A 23,749-nucleotide genomic window follows, 5' to 3' on the forward strand; every position below is an offset into this window, starting at 1 on the left:
ACTATGCTGATGCAGACGTGAAACTGCTTCGCAAAAAAAACTCATCTACCAAGAGTAGCATGACACTGCTCTCGGATGGATGACAGTCTTTCCTTTTGCAATGCTTCCTCCACCTTGCGCATTTCCGCAGAACTCATTTGCCACAGCTTCTCTGTAAAACCAATGCCCTCAACATTTAAATACAAAAGTAGAGGCTGTGCAATAATAGCTCTTACACCCTATGCACAATGGCTACCAATGGGATTCTACCAGTGCTACCAATAGGATTCTTCAAACACCACCACTGTAATGTTACTGCTGTAAGCAAAGTCTCGTGATGTGGTACCCACAATTCAAACGCCAGAGAGACACATCATGCAGACACATACCTCTTCCCGGATCTGCTGCACAAGGTGTTCCTTCTCCTCTCGGTACTTGGTCTCCAGCTTCTCCCGAAGCTCCCTGAAGGCTTGCCGATACTTGGTATCGCAGTCGCACTTTGCTGGAGCCTCTTCCAAGCTTGGCGTCTTATTCACTCCAGCAAGCATCTGTACATGCCAGAAACAAAGCGCAGAAACACTTCTTCCTTACACACTGGACGACCCATCTCTCCCGTCCTGCCCAACCATGCATGCCCCTGTGCACTTGCAGCAGCCAATTCGCTAGTGCAGACTAAAATGATGGAAGTGTAGATTGAAGGCCCAAGCTTCCAGCAGCAAATATCCATCCACGCACTACCATCACGTAGGCTTCTATGCATTAATGTTTGAAAATAATTGAACATGAATTGGAGAACAAGAACACATCTGCGCATAAAAAGAAAAATCCAACACCACACAGTTTCTCACTAGGTACTTTGCTTGTACGCTGCAAGTGGCTCATAACAGAATTGATGAAGCACCTAATGCAGCTATGTAGGCACAGTGTTGTCACATCATTTTCACTCGCTCTGCTCTGTTCTCCAGAGTAGCTTTGTTTGTAAACCTACACGAAAGCACCCTACACAAGCATCTGCATAAACACAAGTCTGCATGCCAGGCAGGTTAGGTTGCCACATAAGCACACAAATATGCCATAGCATACATACAATACTGTGTTTTCATGTGTTTAACTTGCCCCTGCATCTAATCCCAGCTTTAATTTACAAACCCATGGAATGTGTGAGATAGCCCGAGCAAATAACCGCATATGGCGACGTTCAAATCTTCGCCAAAGCAACGCAGCACAGTTGCCGGCCCAAAGCAAAGCTCAAGACACAATGCCTTTGTGTACAGACTAGTAATTGCAGCTTTCATTACTGCTCTCTATTAAAGCCCGATGCTGCTTCATGGCAAAGAAAATTTTGGTTGAAAGTGTGACGACGTTGCAGCCGTGCAGTCTGCATTGTCGTTAGGCTGGCGCCTGAAGACCGAATTCTTGGCATGGGTTCTGGGCATAAAAGTATGGTAGGTGACTGTAAAATCATGGTGACCTTTACAGATGCTTCTTTACAATGTTTTTATCATTATAACATAATCTGCCCTACTTTCTCTATGTCTTGTGTCTGGGTGTGTGTGCATTCGCATGCATCAGCAGCTCATCATTTCCTTTATATTGAAAGCCAGCTCCACTTTCCTCAGTTTTACTGTGTGCGTGCAATTGGAGAAGAAATTATAAGCACTAAGACCTCGTCTCAATCATCCACTCTTTAAAGCAGGCAGTAAACAAACCTTTCGGTGTGTTTGTGTTGATGTGGAAACCCTACTACTGGGCGATTCTTGGCAGGAGGATGATACTACGTTGTGGTCCTCTGAAGACGATTCATCCTGGAAAGAAAAGCTAGGCCGTTACTTAACAATGACCTTATAATGATGGGACATAAAATTGCTCCACCAAAATTTTTGAGCATAACAATTGGCAGGATTAGTGCTAGGTACATTTCAATATGTAAATTCACCTATATTGCTACTTCGAACACCAATCATAACTCCAGTGCCTGAAGTGAAGCACGATGCATCACCTAACAAACGTGAATCATTTAGATATATTCAATTGCCAAAGTAAGCTCAAGTGCTGTGTGAAGCACATTTTAACAGTCATGCTACAGGTGCTAAAATGCCATGCCCATATTATGAAGTGTAGTCATAGCTTGCATACCTGACTGAATATTTTTTATTTAATTTCCATTTCAATAAAGACACTTTTGTACAAACCTGTCTTGGCATACACATTATTATTATTATTATTATTATTATTATTATTATTATTATTATTATTATTATTATTATTATTTCCTCCTTCAAAACACGTATACAATTGAAAGACATAAAAAAAAGTAAGGAGCAGGCTGGCAACTGGCCACCGAAAGAGGCACGATCCCTGCCTACTTTTCAGGCAGGAGGGGACAGAATTAAAGTGAACATGGGAAGAAGGGACGGAAGGAAGAAAGAAAGAACAAGATGACTGATCACAAGGACTAAAGTAAAACAGTGACTAAGGATAGAGAACGACAGTATGATAGATACAGCAAAAAAAACTTCTAGCCTTTTGGCATACACAGCAAAGAGGTTTGAAGAAGGCCAGATTCTCAAAGCAATTCAAGGGGAAACAAAGCATACAGAAATGGTGAGTACTGATGGAAGATATTGGTAGATCCATGCATTTCGTTGTAAGGTATTCAACTGTATGCACAAGTACAGCGGAACCCCAGTCATAACAAATCGCAATATGCACCGCAATTATAGTTTGATATATCCAATAGTTTGATACAGCTAAACCCGCATATAAAGAATTAGCAAATTTTTGTTACAAGTTCGTTTTACACGAAATAGTTTGCCGCCATTCCGAGAAAGTTGGTGGTAGCCATGTGGCCACATGCGGCTACGCTTGAGTGTGTTAGCGACGACGGAAAAGACTGGCACAGTCCTCGCTCCCAAGAGATAACGTGCTATGTATGTGCGTGAGACAAGCTGTGCCGAGACCGGATGAGGTTCACATGGACTGGATAGGCTTGATGCACAATCATGTGATTGGTGTGCAAGCGAGGCTTATCTGCCCAATGTGCTGGCGGTCGACTGCCATCCTCCTCTGTGAGAGAACAGACTTCTTTCTTCTTTTTTTTTTTGGGGGGGGGGGGGGGGGCTTTTGTTGGTAGTCGTAGGCACGTGGAGTTGAACATATCAGTTGTACAGTTCGTTATAAGGAATACAGTGGAATCTCGATGACACGATCACGGCTAATACGAATTTCCGGATGATACAAATTTTTCCGTGGTCCCGGCTGAGCCCCATTACTTTGCAACATGCTAGAGAACGGTTGTTACGAATCGATTTTCAACCCGCGTCGGTTGATATGAACAAACGTCGCCTCACCGGCGGCCGCGAAAGAACAGCGCGCAGTAATGCGCTTTCTCCCTTTTTCTTTTGGTGCGGACGCATGGACGCAGCGCCGGACAGCGCGGATGCTGCGACTGGGCGCGAAGAGTGAAGCGGCAGCGCTTTTGTTGCTTTTGTGCTTTTCCTCCTTTTCGGCGGCCAATCGGACGGAGTGGCTGCTGTGCTTCGGGCCGCGTTCTTTGTGTTTGCGCCATTTTGCCTAGTCGCAGCGAGCTATGTCTAGCGAGATACGATCTCGGCTGATTCGCGCGGCCATACGCCGAGGCGCGGGAGCTTCCGTTGGCACGTCTTCCGTCGACTGCGTTATCGGTGCCGATGGCACAGGGCGATTGTCGGTTTCGCTGCTGGAGTCACACGGTGCAAGATAGCGTGGCACGTTCAGTTGGGTGCTCCTCCGCTTCTCCCGCTAATAGCCGTATATTTCTTGGCGTAGGAGGCTTGCGCTTCCGTATTCCGAAGGCGTACTTCGTCAAAAATTTCTTCTCCAACGAGCGACGATCTATCACTAACCTGGGAGCTCTCAGTAATCCGAATTCCGCGTGTCAAGTGAAGACGCCGGTGTGGTTTACGAAGCACACAACTGCAGTTGCCATCTTGCCCCTGCCACAGCAGCAACCAATTGAGAGACGCCTTTCAGCACGGCAGCCAATCGGAGGCCCGCTTTCATCGGAGGGCCCGTGTGACTACCTATCACGCTTCTTTTGTGTTTGTGCATTTGTTACACGATGGCAACGACGGATGAATTGAGAAGCAGAACGGCGAAACTTTGAGCTTTCGAACGATACCAAGATGGCGGCGCTCGGTGGGGGGAAATACGAGATTGTATGTCTCTGTGAACTGCGGTGATTTTGCACGATTTAAAGCTGTTTGCTCGCCCTGCACACTGACAAATAAATTTTTTTTGGCCACTTTTAGTGAGTTTTCAGCCAAACCATTTTGATACAGCATAGATTAGGCGTTGCAGATACCGAAACGCGTGGTTTTCAAAAATCGATTTTTCTCTAGATTTTTGCAATCTGATCCCCACGTCCCCCCATAATTTAGCTAGTTTTAATTGTGTTTCGATGATACGAATTTCGGCTAATACGAATATTTTTCGTGACCCCATGAGATTCGTATCATCAAGATTCCACTGTATATTTTGGATGTATTTTAGCAGAAGATTTTTTTAAAATATAAAACGTAATTCGCTTTATCCGGGTTCATTATGCCTGGCATGGACTTTACTATCAGCATAGTGCCACACAAAAGGAATGCATTGGCGCTATTGACAAATGCAATTTTTAAGGTTTGCTTTGAAAATAAATTTATGGAATCTGGATGGTCACTGCTGCACTAACTTCTTCAATCCCCCAACCTGTTTACATCATCCAATCACTGCTAACAAGAAACTTCCTTCAATGGATCTTGCATGTGAAAATCTTAAAACAACGAGTGTGGTCTCCACATTAAAAAAGGGACCATGACAGCCTCAATTAAGATCAGACAGTTGCAGCTGATGAGAACAGGCCTGTAATCTCCCCTTCAATTGTGGCATAACATGATGTGAAACCCTCTTTGTAAGGACTTTTCCATAGACTCAAACCTTTAAATAGCTCTCGCATGAAGTCGTTGCAATCGAGTTATGCTGATAGCTCACACTTGGCCACTGGTCTGTCCATGAATAATGGTCCATTTCATCGGCAAAGTTTTGACAAAGACAAAGGTCTGGTGTGCAGTTAAATTCTACTGTGGGCTTTACAGTCCAGAAGCTGCCCAGTAGGCCATGAGAAATGCCATAGTGGGAAGCTATAGATTAATTTTGACCACATGACCCCAAGCACGGCGCGCATTGGTCGTTTCTGGCAAAGTTACTTACAAGGATAATTTGTGCCACCTCTTCCAACATGCCGGCAAGTTCTCTCTTCATCATTTCCCCCCCTTTACTTAATTATTTATACATTTCAATTAAACACAAATATTCATTCCCGCTTTACCTTTTCTGGCTTCATTGTCTAATTCCTTCGTAAAGTTGCGACTAACAAAAAACATCCTGAGCCTCTCAGATTAGCTTATTCATCATAATGAATCAGGTGATCATCACAAGAGTGAAGGTTACATACAAGGCCGACGCTCTCGCCTACAAAAGAAAAAAAAAAAAAAAGAAGTAATGAACAAGAAACGTGGTAACTACAAGATACTTGGTAACTACAAGTTACAGCATAAAAGTAATTAGAGTAGCAAATTACAGGCTGATAAACGTATCTGCAAGTCACAAAGCTTCTCGAAAATGTTATGTGGGTGTCACAATGCACACTTTTGATTGTGATCCGGATCGAATTTCTCAGTCGCGATTGGCTTCTTTGCGCAAGCTGCAAGAAGGAGCCAATCGCGGTTGAGAATTTCGATCTGAATTGGGCTCGATCATGATCGAAAGTGGCCTTGTGACACCAGTATTAGGCAATCCACAAGGTGTTGGCTCATTAAGCCAGCTTTTCAGGCAACAAGCTAGCTACCTTTTTGAGCCCACACTGAAGATGCAGCCAACGACAAGTAACAGCTAACCTTCAGTCGAAGCCTCTTCGTGGGTGAGGATGAAGATGGTGCTTCCTCCTCGGAAGATTCCTCCTGTTCCTCAGAACCATACTTGTCCTCCTCTTCTTCCTCCTCCTCGTCATCCTCATCTTTCTCCTCCTCTTCATCGCCGGAAGTAGAGCGAGTGGGTGCAGGCGGAGAAGGCACCACAACACGTGGAGGCCGGCCTCTCTTTCGTGGCACGCTAGTTGACGTTGTGCCCTCGCCCACACGGCCACTGCTGCCTCTCCGTTGCTGCTCGAGGAGCTGCTGATGCCTGCGCAGCTCATCTAATGCTTTGTTGAGGGCGGTTGTGCGCTTGGCTGCGATCACCTTCAGGCTCGTCGTGATTGGCTTGATGCTCGCCTTGTCCACAAGTGCCCTGGGACAAAGATAGCCAGTCAAACCCTATGAGTGACAGCTACAACATTATACGAGATACAGCAGAAAAATGGGACAAAAGATTAAGAGATGGGGATTAAGGGAAACGATGAGAATATATGAGTCATATCAATATTCCTTTACCAACACAAAGCCTCTTTCTGGCACCACTTTGAAGCTGCAAAAAGGTTGTTAGCTGGGCGATATAATATAGCAAACAGCACGGGAATTTTGCCGAGGAGCACGACTTCAAACACCCTTCGAAGTACTGAGAGTCTAGTAGTACTGACGAGGCTTCGAGCACGCCAGCACACTTCGCAGCCACTACGGCTACAAAACATCGCTGTGCCGTAGTCGCACTGCGCCGGATGCAGCAGCTGGTCACACAAAAAAGTATGCAAGACCAACAAAACAGGGCATACTCGCGAAAAAAGCCTAGCAAAGGCGACAGGCGAGACGACAAGTCACAGCCTCCTATACAGAAACTGTGCCTGTTGCATCGGTCCAAAATTGCAGTCGTCTCTGGGGGCGCCCATAAAGACCCACCCCACTTACGTAAGGTGGGTCTCTATGTTGAGAGTAACGACAACCAGAGACGTTACTTACGTTATGTTGAGAGTAACGCTAACCAGTTAACTGAACATGTGCTTTAATCTCTACCTTAATTAACTGTGCCTTAACACCAGTGGTTGTGGGTTCGACTCCCACCAAAGGCCGAGGGCTCGAGTGCCTTAATTAACTCTATCTTAATTAACTGTACCTTAATTAACTTTGCCCGAATTAGCACTAACAGTCATGGGTTTGACTCCCACCAATGATCGTGGTTTCAAGTGCCATTATGAACTCTACCTCAACTAAAGCTGCCTAAATTAACTTCGCCTTAATTCACTCTGCCTTAATTGACATCATCAACTGCCTCAATTGGCTCACTCCACTTTTTGGACAGTCGTGGTCACGCCAACGCCGACTACGCTGGATTTTCTGCCTCATAAGCGATATAATGCTCTTGCATTAATAAACGCTTATGAAGTCCCTACACAACAGTTTAAGCCTTAAGCACAGTGTTCTCTGGACTACCAACACAAGAGCTATATGTTTGAATGTAGACTATCTATATAGACTTGTCATGGAGCGGCATAGTTTCGAGTCGTCGAGATGCCGATTAACGGGCGTCAAAAACGTCGTGGTCCCACGGTGCGCAGCATATCGTTTCAAGATAGCGACACGCTGTATTAACGGGCGTCAAAAACGTCGTGGTCCCACGGTGCGGCACATAGTTTCGAGATAGCGACACGTCGATTAACAGACCCAAGTGTGCGTGTGTGCGCGTTCGTGTGGTGCAGTGCAGGGGCGCGACCTCGGACAACGAGAGGAGAATCTACCGTTCCCTCGCCCCTCATTGAAAGGGGCGCGGCCAAGACTTTTGGGGGGAGTCATGAAATAGTTAGGTGAACTCTGCATACCTGCAGTTACCCGACATAGGGAACTAGGGAAAGGAGAGGCTATTTAAGCGCAGGTTTTAGGCCCTGCTAATGAGTCTAGAAGCTGAACCTGTAATCTACTGAGAAGCAGTTGGGGGGCTAGTGCTGTTCAGTATCGCCTGGGCCACCTGGCCACGTCAAATCTCCACGTAACTAGCTGACGTACGAGACGACAAACCAACATCTGCAACGAAGCTCATGGTAGTTCACCTCAAGTTAGCTGAACCTGCTCGAGGGAAGTAGTCAGATCTAGACTCCCGGGAAACCCAGCCCAGCAATCGCATCCACCTCAACAAAATCGGCCCGCCAGCATTCTTCGGGAAAGCTCTGCGCGCCGACTTCACGGTTTATGGACTTGCTGCTGCTGCCCGGCCACGCGTATGACATCGTTGGTTTCTTTTGAACTTTATTTTAGTGAACTACTGTTAAGTGTATTCTTGTATATTTGATCCATGCGCTGTTTCATGTTTATTACCACTGTTAATTGCTCGTCATATTTGTCTTCATCATTGTGTTATATTAAGTTCAGGTATTTATTTGTGTTATTAAGTTCAGGTATTTTATTAATTTGTGTATATTGATCAGCTGATAAATGTCTTGTTCTTTTTTTATTTACTCCCGACTGACTCTTTCACTGTGTCCGCTCGAGTACAGAACGACCAACCGGCTTGTATGCCCCGTCGATCGACTTCGCGCCGACGACAAACGGGTGACAAGACTCAATCTAACCAGGTAAGCTCAGCACGACTGTCACTATCAAGATCTTTCCAAGCTCTTGCCGACATTTTGTTTTCTTGCCTTCACACTTCACAAAGGCGACTGGTTGTACACATAGGGACTGGCAATACTAATTGCGCTCTTAGATTATGAAGAATATGTACTTTATATTGTAGAGTTGACCTTAAGGACAATGTATCCAGTAGACAAAAGCCAATACGTTTTCTTTTGCAGCTGACACCTCAAATTGAGACCGGAGTATAGGCAGTACGAACCTCTGATGGTAGCCGCCAAAGAAGCGGACGTCATAGCACTGGTCGTCGACACGTATGACCTTGGCTGGCCAGTAGGGAAAACCTTTCTGCTTGGCAAAGACCAGATCATGTGGCGGGTCGCATGGCTGACAAAACCAGTACTTGTCACGCTTCTCGTTGGACATGCGGTAACAGGCGCTGCACTGCCGGATTTCATTCAAGTCGTAGCTGCAGTCACGCAACATCTGTCGGGCCATGTCGGCCATGCAACTGTGTACTGCATAATAAAGGGAGAGGGAGGGAAACAATGCCTCGGATGAAAACATGCCAGTTCCACCTACCCAACGCATTACAATAGTTCAATGCCTTGCACATGAGAAAAAAAAGATGCGAGAGAAAATTTCTTACGGTAATGAAAAGATAATAAAGATAATGCAGTTCAAACTTCTTTACTGGAAAAAGTTAAAACCTTGATGTAACGAACTTCACTGTAATGAAATCTGCAAAGTAATGAATCCTTTTACTTTTCATAACTTCATGTCCATTAGAGCGTAAATTTTTTAGACTAAATATAATGATGTGTGCTGCAGTAAATTTACAATGAAAGAAAGCTTGTTTCCATGTAATATGCACATTAGGTTGTAGAGCTGTTGGCTCAACTGCACGCACTCATGGATGTCAAAGGCTTTCGTTTGCATGCTCTGCCTGCTCCTGTGAATATACACTTGAACCTCGTTATAACGAAATAATGAATATAACGAAGTAAATTAAATTCCCCTTGAAATCACCATTGAGATCCATGTGTTTAAAACCTCGTTTTAACGAAGTGAAATTGTCCTGCCACTGGATTTAACGAACTAGATTCGTCTCCGAGACCAAAAATTACCCGACCGTTGCGCGCCGAGTACATCGCTTTCCGCAGGGTTAGGCACTCGTTCCCCACGGCAGTTCAAAACTCCCACGTCCCCGCGTCGAATATGTTGTCGAGAACACTGGTTTTCTCACCACTGTGTGTAGCTGCGCACCTGCGCACAAGCAGCAGCTCAGTACTATTGCACTTCTCCACTGACCTCCCGTCTTTTGCGCATGCCTGGCTGCGCGAGCCGCGCCACGCTGTGCAGCTATGCGGGGCGGTGTGAAAAATTAGTACATTCACTTCTCTCTTTCTTTATGGCGCGCCGCGCAGGCAGCCGCAGCTGGACCTGGCCTCAGAGATCTCCCCGGTTCAATCTCGAAGGTCACGCCCAGGCCGTGCCTTTACTTCTCCCTGCGGTGCACCTGCAGGCTGGCAGCTGGGCGTGGCCTCCGAGATCGTATTGGCACTGGTGCAATCTCGCAGGTCACGAGCCGGCCGAGCCAAGCCGGCACAACGAAGTTCGCTTGCCTTATCGATCTCAAAGTGGAGCGCTGTGTTGAGTGCCACGTGCTGCTTGACCGCGACGAGCCAAGTGGAAAGCGGTCATGAAAGACCATCACAATGGCACAGAAAGTAGCTATCTAAAGGCTGTCGCGTGAGGTGCTAAGTCACGTGTTGCAAACGCCGAAGACGTTTTTGTTGTTTTATTCAAATTTCATTGTATACGCGCGTGGCTGTGTAGCCGTTCTGCGGGCCGCAAAGCCGTCATCTTATTTCCATATTTACAACTGTGCACCCCACTGTGGGCATTGCAGTAAATGGCAATAATGTATATAATGAAATAACAGATATAATGAAATTACAGAGATAATGAAGAAATGTCTACTTCCCCTTCAACTTCATTATAAAGAGGCTCAAGTGTACATTGCAGTAAATAACAATGGATATAACAAAGTAGCTGATATAACAAAGTAATGTCAGCTCCCCCTTCAACTTCGTTATAACGAGGTTCGAGTGTACTGATGACTTGCATGTACTTAAAAGAGTCGTTGCGCTAAATACAAAAACCAACACGCAAGAGAACAGAAAAGGAAGAAAAAAAGAAGAATGAATAGAACCGCCTACATACTGCCATAATAGATGACAACATTGTGCACAATGGTCTGGGCATCAGCATGGAACTCCTCCAGGCTCGTATACTCGCTGTTTCGCGTTTTCTCTTCCATAGTGATGAGGTCCATTTTCTGGTAGATAAGATAGCCCTGCTTCCAAGCATCCCCTTCAGCCAGCAGCAGCCGATGTAGGTCTTTCGTCTAAGCAGTGAGACAAGCAAGCCAGGCAAGTCCGTGAGCACAATGCATGTTTGCCAGTCAGGTGTGAGAAACAGCACGAGAATGTGAAATGCAGAGTGGGAAATGAACCAGTGTACACCGTAAATGTACACTCTGCCAAGCGAGTGTTGTGAGCTGAGTGTTGTGTTGGGTGCCCCGAAACTCAGATGGTGCGTCATATGATGACTAGCTAGTGGAGAAACGGGCGCAGACAAAACAATAGCTGCAATGGTCCACATTCAACTTTTGCTTGAGAGGCGTAACTAATCTGCACAGCTCTCAGTGACAATCAAAACCAAAACGTCTTTCATAACCACATTTCTAGAAAGACGGGAGTAATTATAGATCTCTGGAAGAAGCTTCTGCCTTTCAGTGGACTTACAAAGAGGCTGATAAGATAAGACATTTTATGTCCCGACATACATGGGACACAAATGACATCTGTTGAAGCACACAGAAACAGGAATAAGCACTCGCAAACTCTTGGCGCCAAACCCAGTGGTTCCTTAGATTCACTTTACTAAATGTACAATAATTTACCAGGGGCATTCATAAAGTTTGTATTAGTGGCACTATAAATTTAGAACAGGTGTACACGATAGGCACATAAATGAGCGAGTAACTCTAGCTTTAGTGGAATATAAAATTAAGCTCTATATATATTACCGCAGAACACCACTAGCTAGGGCATCAAAGCGAGAAAGACCGCATCCACTGGGAAAGTTGGTTGAAGCACAAGCAATGATCCGTTTTCTATATTTCAAGGGACACAATGGCAAAAACATTCATGCCGAGCTAGTGGCAGTGTACAGCGACTGTCACCATGCACCATTACTGGGTCACCCTCCTATATTCATGCAATGGTCCACTAGGATTGCAAACTGGCTGCATGTTTAAATGCGATCAATTCAACATAGAGCATGTTTATTTTTTTTTTTTCTCTTTCTCTGAATCTTTCTCTGTTCTTGCTGCCACTTTGCAAACCCCATTCTGGCAAAGGTGGTGCAAACTTTTTTGCAACACGGTGTGGTACAGAACATGTGAAGCAGGGTTTTCAAGCTCTGGCTCAAGCAAGCAGTGCAGTGGCTGGTGGTGCTGAAAGGCCACATTTTTATAGCACTAAAGAGCTACACATGTGGTCAGTCAGCACTGCTGCAAGTAGCATCTCTGCATTTTTGCTTCCAGTCAGAGGCATTTCAGCAAGAAGGACACAAAAGAGTGCATACACGCAAAGAATGCCGCAAAGAACAAACAACAGGCACACATTCTTTCATTTAATTAGAAAATGAACAAGAGAGAGAAGGAAGCGGACAACACAGGCAGTACTACCTTCTGCCTCTAGCTTTTTTCAAGTTGTTTATTCACAAATCATGCCATCAACCTGCCAAGATTGCTGTTTTGATTCAGCATGTTCCATGTTTCATGCCTGTAGTTACAACTACAAATCTTCAGAAGATGACCGAAGTTTGGATGATGCAAGGAATTGTGGCTCTGTGAATGTTACCATAGTAGAATGGAACACGTACAGCTTATAACAGTGGCAGTATTTATTTCTAATGGCATAGCATATTCAGTGACCAAAGCTGGAAAGGCTTGAAGTGCAAAAGCACATTTTTTTCTCAAGATTGGCTGGTGTACGCACAGTGTAGGGAATATCGTAGGAGCAGGCATGAAACCACATTTTCCCTTTAAATTATCGTGCCAAAAATCACACATTATCCTTAGCGACACATCACTTTGTAATTCCAAATAATACTCCACATTTTTCCACCTAGCCACCATGCACATTCATTCACAGTGTGTGCTGAAAATACTTTTGCTTCTTAGTTCAGTGAAACGTGCCCACATCAAAAGAATACAATGATGGTCCTTGATGACAAGGACGATATGCACCAATTGCATGAGCCAATTTCAAAAAAAAAGAAAAAAAATTCAACTACATGTTTTCATTGTATACTTTATTTTTTCATGATAACCAAATAGTCCCCTTATTAGGTGAAGCCTCTATTAATTACTGGCCATGTTACTGACTGTGGAAAGTTATCAACTGCTCCTGAGCGCAATAAGAAATTAACATGTGCCCCTTTACTGTAACATCATGAGTCGCACATGACAACTGGTGATCTTGTGGCATCACAGACCACTGATGTGCCAGCCATCCCAGTGTAGTGCATCCACTACACACTTGAATGCAGTTGACATGAGAGCACCGAACCATACTGGTGCCTTCTTTTTGCTTCCCTTGTGCAATCCAAGGTACTTCTTGAGTGAGATTATGGGAATGCAAAACATACGAAAAGTACAGGGAAAGAGCAAGCTGATGAGATGGAAGGAAAAGAGGGGGGAGGGGGGGTTACATCAGAATTTGCACTTATGATGATGTGGCCACACTAAAGTAGGACATAATTTCTGGCATGTTGCAGCACTTTAGGCTTGATACAGCGATTACAATGTTGGCAGCTACATACTAAAGAAAAAAAAGTAAGAAGCAAAGGACAACATTCTGGGTCAATCCTTATTTTAAGTCTTTAAGTCCAGCCACACATCCATGTTTTTCTAAATAGGATTACTCTACCAATCTGTAGTAAATGGCTGTGAATAAATGGGAAGTTGTAGGTATATACTGCGTAATTCTGCCAAACTTCCAGTGTTGTCTATCTCAAGCAGCAACTAAATTATGTGCAAAGTCTTTTATAGTCCCTCATTCCATATTTTGTTTTCTGCACAATCATGCCAGGCATAAGCCATTGTACACATAGGTTGGCATGTTTATCCACCCATCCTGGCCTCAAAAAGGATAAGTAACTAAGTTATGAGTGGAAGGGCCATGTCATGCTGACGTTACCAATACAAAGTCCAGCAGAACCCCTCAAACATGCTTTTAATGGGCCCACAGAAAAAAAAAAAAAATGTAGCAACCAAAAATGTATCAGATGAAATTCTAATGAATGGGGACACTCAGATTACCACACAGCCATCAGCAATATTATGAACCAGGAATATGAACGAAGAACGCATCAGTGGGGTTCTACTGCACACAATAGTTCAGCCTATCTGCAGCAGGTATAGTAGATACATACTATAATAGTGGATACATACTATACCCCCACCCCCAAATTTCTATGATGCTGGTGACTGTAGTATATTAGCAGTGTACAATGTGCCAACAGCCTGCTCATATAAACCAGTACTGTAAAGGCAACACTTTGTAAGAATCAGTGCCCTGTCTAACATGGAAGATAACATGAACACCAGAAGAAATAAAATAAGTGCATGCACAAATAAATTAATGTGAAAAACAAAAATGATTATGTTTAAGCAAACAAAATGAAACAGCCCAAAAATAAATAAAAGCAGACATCTAGAGCAAATTGAGTAACAAAGGAGTACATTCATTCCAGCCAGCAACCACATTCAAGCAAGCAGCACTAGCAGAGCAAAATAAGTGGCAAAAGGGGAATTGGGGAAGGATGCTTGATTGAGGTGGTTCCTTTACCTGGGCCTGCCGTGGCAGATGAGGGCTTTGAGGGGCAATCTATCAAATTCCACATGAAAAGTGCACATGTCAGCTATCTCACGGTGAGGCTTGCATGAAGCAGCAACTACGTGGAACACATCTGAAAAGTATTTTTGGCACGGCGTCGCCTGGCCGCAACGTGTTCATTTCACACAACGTGATAACAAACACTTGTTATGGTCAAAACGTGCGCCGCAAAAGTATCTACTCGAATTGGTGACCAGATAGAACACATTTCAACCGGGCCTAACGATGCGGTCATCCCGAAAGGTGAAATGGACATGCTGGTGCCAGGCGATGCCGCGCTAAAAATATGTTGCAGACACATTGCATGTGGTCGCAGCTTGAAAACTTGCAGAACGAGCTAAATAGACATACATTACAAACTGCTTATGCTCTATGCCCAATTCATACTGTGAACCGAAAATTGTCGAAATTTAAACATAAAAAGGAAGCCTGCTTGCTTGACTGGGCATTCTGCCTTTCACTGTGTGCACTCATGTGCCACGCACATGTATGCACATGTAAAATTATTAAAAACCATTTTGTGCAACACATCAACTTGTGGTTTAGAGGTCAAGGTGGCACAAAGCGTGTACTCAAAAACATGTTGTTTTGAGGAAATACAGTGACTGTTGTAACAGAATGGTTAGCAAGCAACTAAAGCTGCATAGATGTTTCCACAAAACAGGCACCAGATCAAGAGCTCTACTGAAGGCTTCCTAAACACCAAGCAGGCATTGGTTAGGCTAGAATACAAATCTAGTAGTGGTTCCTAATAAAGAGAAATGAATTTGCTTACACACTGTTTAAGAAGATAACAGCTCATGGAAAATTTATTGCAGAAGATAGCTTGAAAACTGGAAAAACAATGAAGAATCTACACTTGCTAGCAGTTCGTTTAGTACCGATACTATTTCCAGCTTCCGCTTTGTTAATCACACTACTCAAATGTCAAAAGTTGTCATCTTTGCTTTTACTGGAAGCACCACTAATGAATTGTTGTTCTGCTCAGTCCGGGTGTGCAAAGTTGCAATCGCAGCAAGTTTTGTTTAAAAAAAATAGCCCATGAGAGAACATTAAAGCAGGAAATGGCTTCCCAGGGACACAGTGGGACAGGGCACAGACTTATGGCCACTGCTGTCACGCTTGACTGACATCAGACATAAAACCGATCTGTATGGAGTCAACAAGCTGAGCAGATCTGCCAATAGCTTCTTGTACTAGCTTGACCACACGTCTCACTCCCGATAAAACATACCTTTATCTTAAGTTGAATTGAATCGAATATCAAATGAAATGTTACTCGTGCAAGCTATTTTGCACAATGCAATCTTGCCCTATGGCGAAAATGTGCCAATATTAATTCCCGCTTTTAGACAACCATTAAAATTTCTCTCTTTTGTGTGTGTGTGTGTGTGTGTGTGTGTGTGTGTGTGTGTGTGTGTGTGTGTGTGTGTGTGTGTGTGTGTGTGTGTGTGTGTGTGTGTGTGTGCGTGTGTGGATAGCTGTTATCCGAGTGATTATGGTACAAAGCCTCAATTCGTTATGGTTGAAACGTTTATAAAAATAGTAAATAAGTTTCCACCTCCAGGAAGCGGACCTATCAGGGCGGGGGAGGGACGAAGGAGAAGACCAGTTCAAATATTTACCATTATGGAATCACTTACAAAAAGAAGTAAAGAGTGAGAGTGCAACGATATTGAGATTGTCTTGTAGCGCTAGGAATTAAAGTGCTTGCCAAGTACTGCCTGGCTTTAAACGCGCGGTGGTTCAACATGCACCCAATTCATCATCATCATCATCAGCTTATATTTATGTCCACTGCAGCACGAAGGCCTCTCCCTGCGATCTCCAATTACCCCTGTCTTGCGCTAGTCGATTCCAACTTGCGCCTGCAAATTTCCTAGCTTCATCACCCCACCCAGTTTTCTGCCATCCTCGACTGCACTTCCCTTTTCTTGGTATCCATTCTGTAACTGTAATGGTCCACCGGTTATACATCCTACACATTACATGGCCTTTCCAGCTCCACCTTTTTCTCTTAATGTCAATTAGAATATCGGCTATCCCCGTTTGCTCTCTGATCCACACTGCTCTCATCCCGTCTCTTAACGTTAGGCCTGACATTTTTCATTCCATCGCTCTTTGTGCAGTCCTTGACTTGTTCTCGAGGTTCATTGTTAACCTCCAAATTTCTGCCCCAAAAGTTAGCACGGGTAAAATGCAATGATTGTACACTTTCCTTTCCAACGACAGTGGTAAGCTCCCAGTCAGGATTTGGTGATGCCTGCCGTATGCACTCCAACCTAATTTTATTCTTCTGTAAATTTCCTTCTCATGATCAGGGTCCCCTGTGAGCACCCAATTTACCCATTTCAAATGCAAAACTGAGTAAAGGATGACGGAAGTGGTGATCCAGTGTCGCATGCCTAGCTTTAAGCAACACGGCCATGGTCTGGCCCCTAACCAGTGCACCAGGCCAACTGACACATGCAAGTGACTTGTTACACCATGTGACCACCACTTCCAATTTCTGAAAAATTTCCTGTGGCCTGCATCATGCCTAAAGCTGCACTGCACTTGGCACATTTAGAACTGGTTGCAATAGATTATGATATAATTATTGATCGGTTCAACATTCAAGGAATTCAACCTTGATACTGAATTACTCGGTCTGCAACTGTCCATAAAGAAAAAGAATAGGTCTGCAGAAAAACATGGCAGCACTAAATGAACAGGGCCGTCCAGTATAATGTGAAACTGAAATGAGAAACCGCAGCAAATCTATAGGGTGTTCGATAGATGAAATTGCAGCTCAATGAATCAAATAAAGCGTATTCTGCTTGGAATAACAGAATGGAATAACAGATTTAGCTTTTTGTTATCGGTTCTTTCTAACCTACAATCTAAATTTCACATTTTGAAGGGTATAAGTCTGTCAAACATTACCACCATGAAAATGAGATGTAATAAGTTAAACTGAACACTGTCTGGTTGGGCAAAAGCATGTTAAATGTTGCAGCAAACCCAACCACCCCCCCAAAGTGAAATCTAAACATTTCAATCTTTCGGATGTCCCATGCAGACCCTTCGTTCACAATCCGTAAACTTGAGTTCTGCACAAAAGCCAAAATGTAAATAGAATCCTTGTTGGCAATTAATCTGAACTTGGAGCACAAAATGGTGAGCCATACATTGTGGCTTGGAACAATGGTCCAGCTTTCCTTTGTTGCACGTGATTCTGGCTCATGACTAATGTCCCGAGTAACGCACACTGCATTTTTGCAATTTTTTGACAAAACAGCCCAAATCCAACTTTCCCAATGTGACTATAAAATTAACTCTGACACACTCCATTCACGACCAGCCAGTCAAATTACTATGGGATTCCCCAAGACTCCAATCAAATACCAGCAAATTACAATAGGAATGACTATGGGAAAGCATTTCGTGCTTTAACACATTACCGCACACCAATACTGAGCACAGTCGCCTTGCTCATTTACCCAGTGTTTACATTAACAAATACCTTGCTTGGTGCTTCAGTGAATAACTTTTCAGGCCAGATACAAAGCCTTTTTCTTTCTCCCCCTCCAACTGGCAGTAGCATCCCTCAGGAATTCACATGACATCTATGCAGAGGTCATGAAACTAGGCTCAAGGCAGAACGCCCTGCAGGCTAGCATTCCTGGGGTGCACATGTCACAAAGCACATGCTGTGATGAAAAACATACAAGGCCATTTCCTACAAAAAAAACACATTTTGCAGGAAAATGAGAAGGCATGCAACAATCTCCCAAGTGTGTGGGAGTGATCATCCCACCTTGTCTTTGAGCCGAAGACATGTGTAGCTAAGAAGGATGTTCATGTCATCCACTTTCAGCTTCAGCGGATCCCTTTCTTTCAATTGCTGCAGCAGAGAGAACACCATTGTCAAATTCTCCATTCACCAATGAAGCATTGGCAACTGTACTATTTGTTTCATCAAATTTAAAATAAACAATGACGCCGCTGCCTATGCCACCTGCAACAGTGCACAAAGGCAAAGAATAAAGCTGCATACGCCAGACAAGATGCAGTGTCCAAATGCTCAGAAGGAACGGGAGCTAGGCGAGCTGGTTACAGTTGAACGAATACAAATTAGCACTAATCTAATTAAGGACAGCAGAGACAGGTCAGGAGAGAGATTTACGGACAGGACAGGTGCTAGGCAATGCAGTTCTAGTAGTCTTGCCGCCTGAACAAGGTGATCAGTGCTCCCATTGAGGAGTAGGCAAGTCGGAGGGCCGGTGTGCTGGTACCCGAGGAGAATGCCAAAATTTCAGTAGCAACTCGCACACCCTCAACGAAATGCCCAAGTACAGCCATGAGCCAACTTTCTGTGCTCACGAACTTCTAGGTTTAACACTCATCCTGCCCTTCCTCTATGTCTCCAGTACTAAAATTGCACCAAAATGCATTCATGTGCCCTAGATGAGATTATCAAAAGTGCAGTTGCTAGGCACATTTATCATGAAGCATTAAGGGATATTTAATGAAATCACTCAAGGTTGCAACAAGCAGCACAAAACGTAATCCTTTGTATTACCTTTTATCACTCTGGAAAAGCAAACAGCGACGTTAATGTGCCAGTTTGTCTTGGCAACATGAAAAAAAGAGAATAGCGCTAAATGGTCAATGTGGCAGTGTTAGCCCACCAGGCTAGCATGGAAAATTAATCATGCGAAGTTTAAGGACTCCAAACGTTTCAACAAGTGGCACGTTATTTGCTCTAAAAGGATCATAGATTAAAGGCTAACCGACATAAAATTTTCGTTCGATCGTCAAGATGGCAGCTGCTCTGAATCCTTATGTGAACATTGTCATTCTCACGATTCAGTTGTGTCCTCGAGTGAGTCTTTGAATTCTTTTAGAAGTAGTAACTATGAGGATGATGCGAGATCATCCAATTTTAGTTATGGCGACCCACCCGCAGAACCCTTCTTGGCGGTAACTGCTGCTGGTTGTATTGTATAACAGCCATGCAGCTCCGCTGCCTTACAAGACTGCCATACAATGTTTACAATTTTTACAAGTGACCGACAACAGAACCTTCTCCCAATTTGTAAATGCACTTCTCTGCACTGCACATTTGCCAACCAACAATCAAAAACAACCTTTATAAGCAACCTGCTAGCCAAATTTAGCCCTATCCTGCACCTGTAGAAGCATGGCTATATTGCAAAACTGTGTTCATGAACAATCCTGAAGTTTCGACATGGAATAACATATTTTGCAAGGAGATTGTGAGAAAAGTGCATGTATGTAATCCATGGTTATGTTATGTTATTTTGTGTTATATTCTGTCAATGCATTAAGGTTTATCTAACAGCCATGTGCCCACGTAGAAAACTCTACCGAAAGCGGCATCTCTGAAAATGAATAGCTCCAGCATGCAGCCATGATGCTATAAGGTGGTGTCCACTCACACAGCAGACTGTGCAGACAAACTTGTCTTCGTTGGAGAGGTCTTCCTTGACGCACACTACGTGGTACACTCGGTGGCAAGTGGTACAGAGAAGCACATCACCACCCCTGTGACACTCAAAGCAGTACCAGTCGTGGTCGTCTCTCTCCTACAAAGGGCGAGAAAAATACAATATTACTTCAGTTTCGTTTAGTAAAACTTTCCTTAAGGACACGTGGAGCCAATTTCAATTGTAATGCACGCTACCGGGCTTCAGGGCTAAGGACTGTGGCAGAGAAAAATGACACCCAAACATTTATTTAACCATAACGCAGCGCTCTAGCACATTGTTACGGATAAAATACGGGAACTTCTGCATATTACCACAGTGTTTCACAATAACCAACTTGAAACACTGCCTATTACAGTCTCTAGAATTCTCACTAGAGACTGCGATAGGCAACATTTCAATGACATAGTACATAAACTAAAAAAGAATTTCTTCAGCACAGTCATTCGGCTATGATGTGAATGCTTCCTCGCGACTAAAATGGACAGCCAATAGTTTTCATCACTCCAGCTTTCCAGGATATTCTGTGTGGCATGAAGCAGGCCTTTATTTTAAACAGAACAGATATTTTTATGCGAACTTTTACAAGGCCATCATAACTTGAAAATGACAAAAGTTGCAGCACTTGGCTTTCTTCAGCCACCTGTAACCTGTTTTTAAGATTGATATATATCACAGCTCAGCAGAAATGTCATTCTGCATGCTGTGTGCTGATACCAAAATGAACGCTAGAAACTAGAGCATAGTGACTTGCACACATAGTTTATCTTTTTTCCGGTGACTATTTTTCATCGACTACCCACTATTTGTAAAGTTATTGCTCGGCACAAGACACACCTCGGAACTTCCCTGAATGTCGCTGCCTATTCTGTAGCGAAAGAATCTTGTCTAATCAGATTGAGTGCGCAATGCGAATAGTGGTGCACATATTCAAATGTACACGAGCACCACTGACTATGCTGGAATGTACGATTAAGCATGTATGAATAGCCGATGCACTTGACCAGGACATCATATTCCGACAATCAAAGACTGTGCTCACCCTATCGTTGTGCTTCGAGTGCTTTTTTTTTCTGGGCAGAAGTTTGACCAATGAAGGGTTCGATTTGTGATTTACAGTTGTGGTACAGTCAACCCTTGTCATAATGAAGTCACATAGGACACGAAAAAACCTTTGTTATATGCGATATTTGTTATAAGCACACAGATGTTGCCAGAGAAAAAATCGCAGTCGCTCTATGCGAAAGAAACTCAAGTGGGCTGTATACAACAGGGCAACAAGGGTGTCCTGCGAATTTTGCTGACCCGTCAACACCTTGCTGTGCCCATACAAGGCACGGGAAGAACAATAAAATACATAAAAGCACTCTGCACCACCACGAATACGAAACCATGTGATCAGAGCTATCACGCGGGATGGGCATGTCAGCTTGCCGACTGCGATCTAACCCAGTCAAGCCATGCAACAATGTGCATGCTGCTGATAGACTTTCCAGGCACGGAGGGGACTGCACATAGATGCCCACTCTGCTACTATGGCCCATGCGCGTCTGATCTCACGCTCGATCACCGATAAGGTCTACAAGTGAGAACACACTGCTGGCGAGCTTCCCGCGACGGCTTGTCACCGGCTACTCTGCTGGTGGCACTGCTTAAGCCGCTAGGCCTAACCAGCACTGCTTTGTCGGAAACCAAAGTTGTGGTTTTGTGCAACTTTGGCCATGGCTGCCATGTTTGCGGCATGGCACACACACGGTCCATGCCCGAAGCACCACAAGAGCTCTTTCACGTTTGCCCAATCCAAAAGTCCCCAGAGAGCAATCTGGGGACTTTGCTTCTAAAAATGTCTTTGCCTAGATACAACGGAGGGCGATGCACTTTGCTCCGTTTAACTGCCGCTAGAACTTCCGTCCGAACGTGATCACAGTGGCCGATAAGAGAGTCCGTAATGGCAAAGCAGCAGTTTTTTGCCGTCAGTGGTTGGCACGTGTTATTGGGGTGCACATAACATAAGATTTGCCGAATTGCGGAGCCCCTTCGGTGCTTTCGATATTTTGCCAGCATCACCACTGCCAATGCCATGAGCATGAACTTCAGTATAACTTTCAAATGGATATTTTACAACAAAACGAATTTGCAATAATAACATGCCATTATTCATTAGTCTGCGGCTGCTAAAGCGGCATTTACCTTCAGCTGACCAGTGCAACTCTACTTTTAGTGCAAGAACTGCTGAACTCGCACAATCCAAAAGTGGTGTAGCACCCGCATCTGCTCGGATGCCAGGGGGCGCTCACAGCAAGCCAGGAAAGAAGAAAAATATATGCAGTGGGCATGTGCCAAGTTATCAGCCACAGTTATGCTGTCTTGAATTATCCTATTCCAGACGACATCTAACAGAAAGAACTTCTGCAACAGGCCGATCTAGACCACAACAAATATGTGGCATCAAAGACAGTGAGTGCTATTTTAAAGGTCAAGTCAATAACATTCACTTGTGTGTGAAAAGCTCGAAGGTGTTACCTAGTCGGTCAATGAACTTGATTCTTGGCTTCTCTCGACTTACAGTGAACAGTTTCTTTAGCACTACAAGTAAGTTTGCAATAGTGTAGGATGCTGCCACAAGCTACAACATATGCACACAAAAATGCAATAAAGGAACACACCGCTGGTTCATGAGGGAGCTGGAAGGCCTCCTGCTCAACGCCCACTTTAGAACCTTTGGAACCCATCTTCTTCTTGGAGACCAACAGGCCATCTCGTACGGCAAACCCAAGCTGGCGTTCCGTGTCAGCTTCGCTTAGCTGGTGCTTGCGGCGCATGTAGTTGGCCACACGGTCCAGGTTGCTCACCTGGGTCCCACATTGAAAAAAGTATAAGCATGACTGCGTGCAGTCTTCAGTGCCATTCGCATGCAACAGCCAGTGGTGTTCATGGTTGCTTGTTCCTTATAGTCTGGGCAGGAGTCGCTGTACACATTAAAGATAACTTGGAAATCACTTGGTTACACTAATTAAACAGCAATAATGAAAAAGAAAAAGAAAGAAGAGTGCTGCTATAACATCAAAACATTTCGGTGTGCCCCACAGAAGAGTATGGTTTGTTATAGCGTTTCGTGTAAATATTACACAAATAAGATACAGTATCATTATTAATTGTCCATATCTAAAGAGACATTTCTCTTTACATAATTTTAAAATTTCCTTTCAGACATGGTGTTACGTTTTAATTTTCAGCTTGTCCCAACTAGCCTCATTGGAGTAATCACACAGCCAAAAAAAAAAAAAAGAAAGCAAAGTTCTTTTTAAAATTGGATAGAGGCTAGAGGGTAGAGTGCGACTGGGACCAATGGCTGTTCATGAAAGCAACTGACTGACAGTGATGGATTGTTTCATTCCATCCTTAGGCTTTTATATACAAAATTCATGCATAGGCTGCAAGAGGTGCCTTAGAAGAGTACATGTTCCAGACGGATCTGAACTATGTTGGACTCTGTAATGCGCGCTAAAATGTTGACATGCAGGTGCTTTGCATTCCACCCCCATCATAGGGGCCACGGATTCAACCTTGTAATTTTTTACACAAGTTTCAAAAAGAGGGACATGGTAGACAGTATTGGAGGCCTTTGATCAGGCCAGAAGAGTCACACACCTGCTTCTGCTGTCGTATGGAGTCGATGGCGTCCCACAGATGCTGCACTGTCTGCGGACACGACAGCCTGCGTTTGCAGGTAGCCATATTGGGGCCCACTTCTGCGAACGAGAGGAGAGGAGACGAGCACATTTAC

General features: G+C 44.1%; 1 protein-coding gene across 4 annotated transcripts in view; it reads right to left on the reverse strand.

Annotated features, from left to right (window-relative positions):
- The window catches only part of LOC119442275 (zinc finger MYND domain-containing protein 11-like), an 81,238-nt gene that overhangs the window by 13,055 nt on the left and 44,434 nt on the right, over positions 1 to 23,749 (reverse strand). For 3 of the 4 annotated variants that reach the window (XM_037707090.2, XM_037707091.2, XM_037707086.2), the window contains exons 2-11: positions 23,614 to 23,714; positions 22,629 to 22,814; positions 19,915 to 20,061; positions 18,270 to 18,356; positions 14,423 to 14,461; positions 10,725 to 10,908; positions 8,761 to 9,016; positions 5,898 to 6,288; positions 1,689 to 1,784; positions 369 to 527 (exon numbers count right to left, since the gene is read on the reverse strand). In XM_037707090.2, coding sequence (XP_037563018.1) covers positions 369 to 527; positions 1,689 to 1,784; positions 5,898 to 6,288; positions 8,761 to 9,016; positions 10,725 to 10,908; positions 14,423 to 14,461; positions 18,270 to 18,356; positions 19,915 to 20,061; positions 22,629 to 22,814; positions 23,614 to 23,700 — 1,632 coding nt within the window. In that variant the 5' untranslated portion in view covers positions 23,701 to 23,714. The remainder of the gene's footprint in view (positions 1 to 368; positions 528 to 1,688; positions 1,785 to 5,897; positions 6,289 to 8,760; positions 9,017 to 10,724; positions 10,909 to 14,422; positions 14,462 to 18,269; positions 18,357 to 19,914; positions 20,062 to 22,628; positions 22,815 to 23,613; positions 23,715 to 23,749) is intronic. The other variant, XM_037707089.2, reaches the window with a different exon arrangement.

This window comes from Dermacentor silvarum, chromosome 2 (genome assembly GCF_013339745.2).
Source record: "Dermacentor silvarum isolate Dsil-2018 chromosome 2, BIME_Dsil_1.4, whole genome shotgun sequence".
Classification (NCBI taxonomy): Eukaryota; Metazoa; Arthropoda; class Arachnida; order Ixodida; family Ixodidae; genus Dermacentor; species Dermacentor silvarum.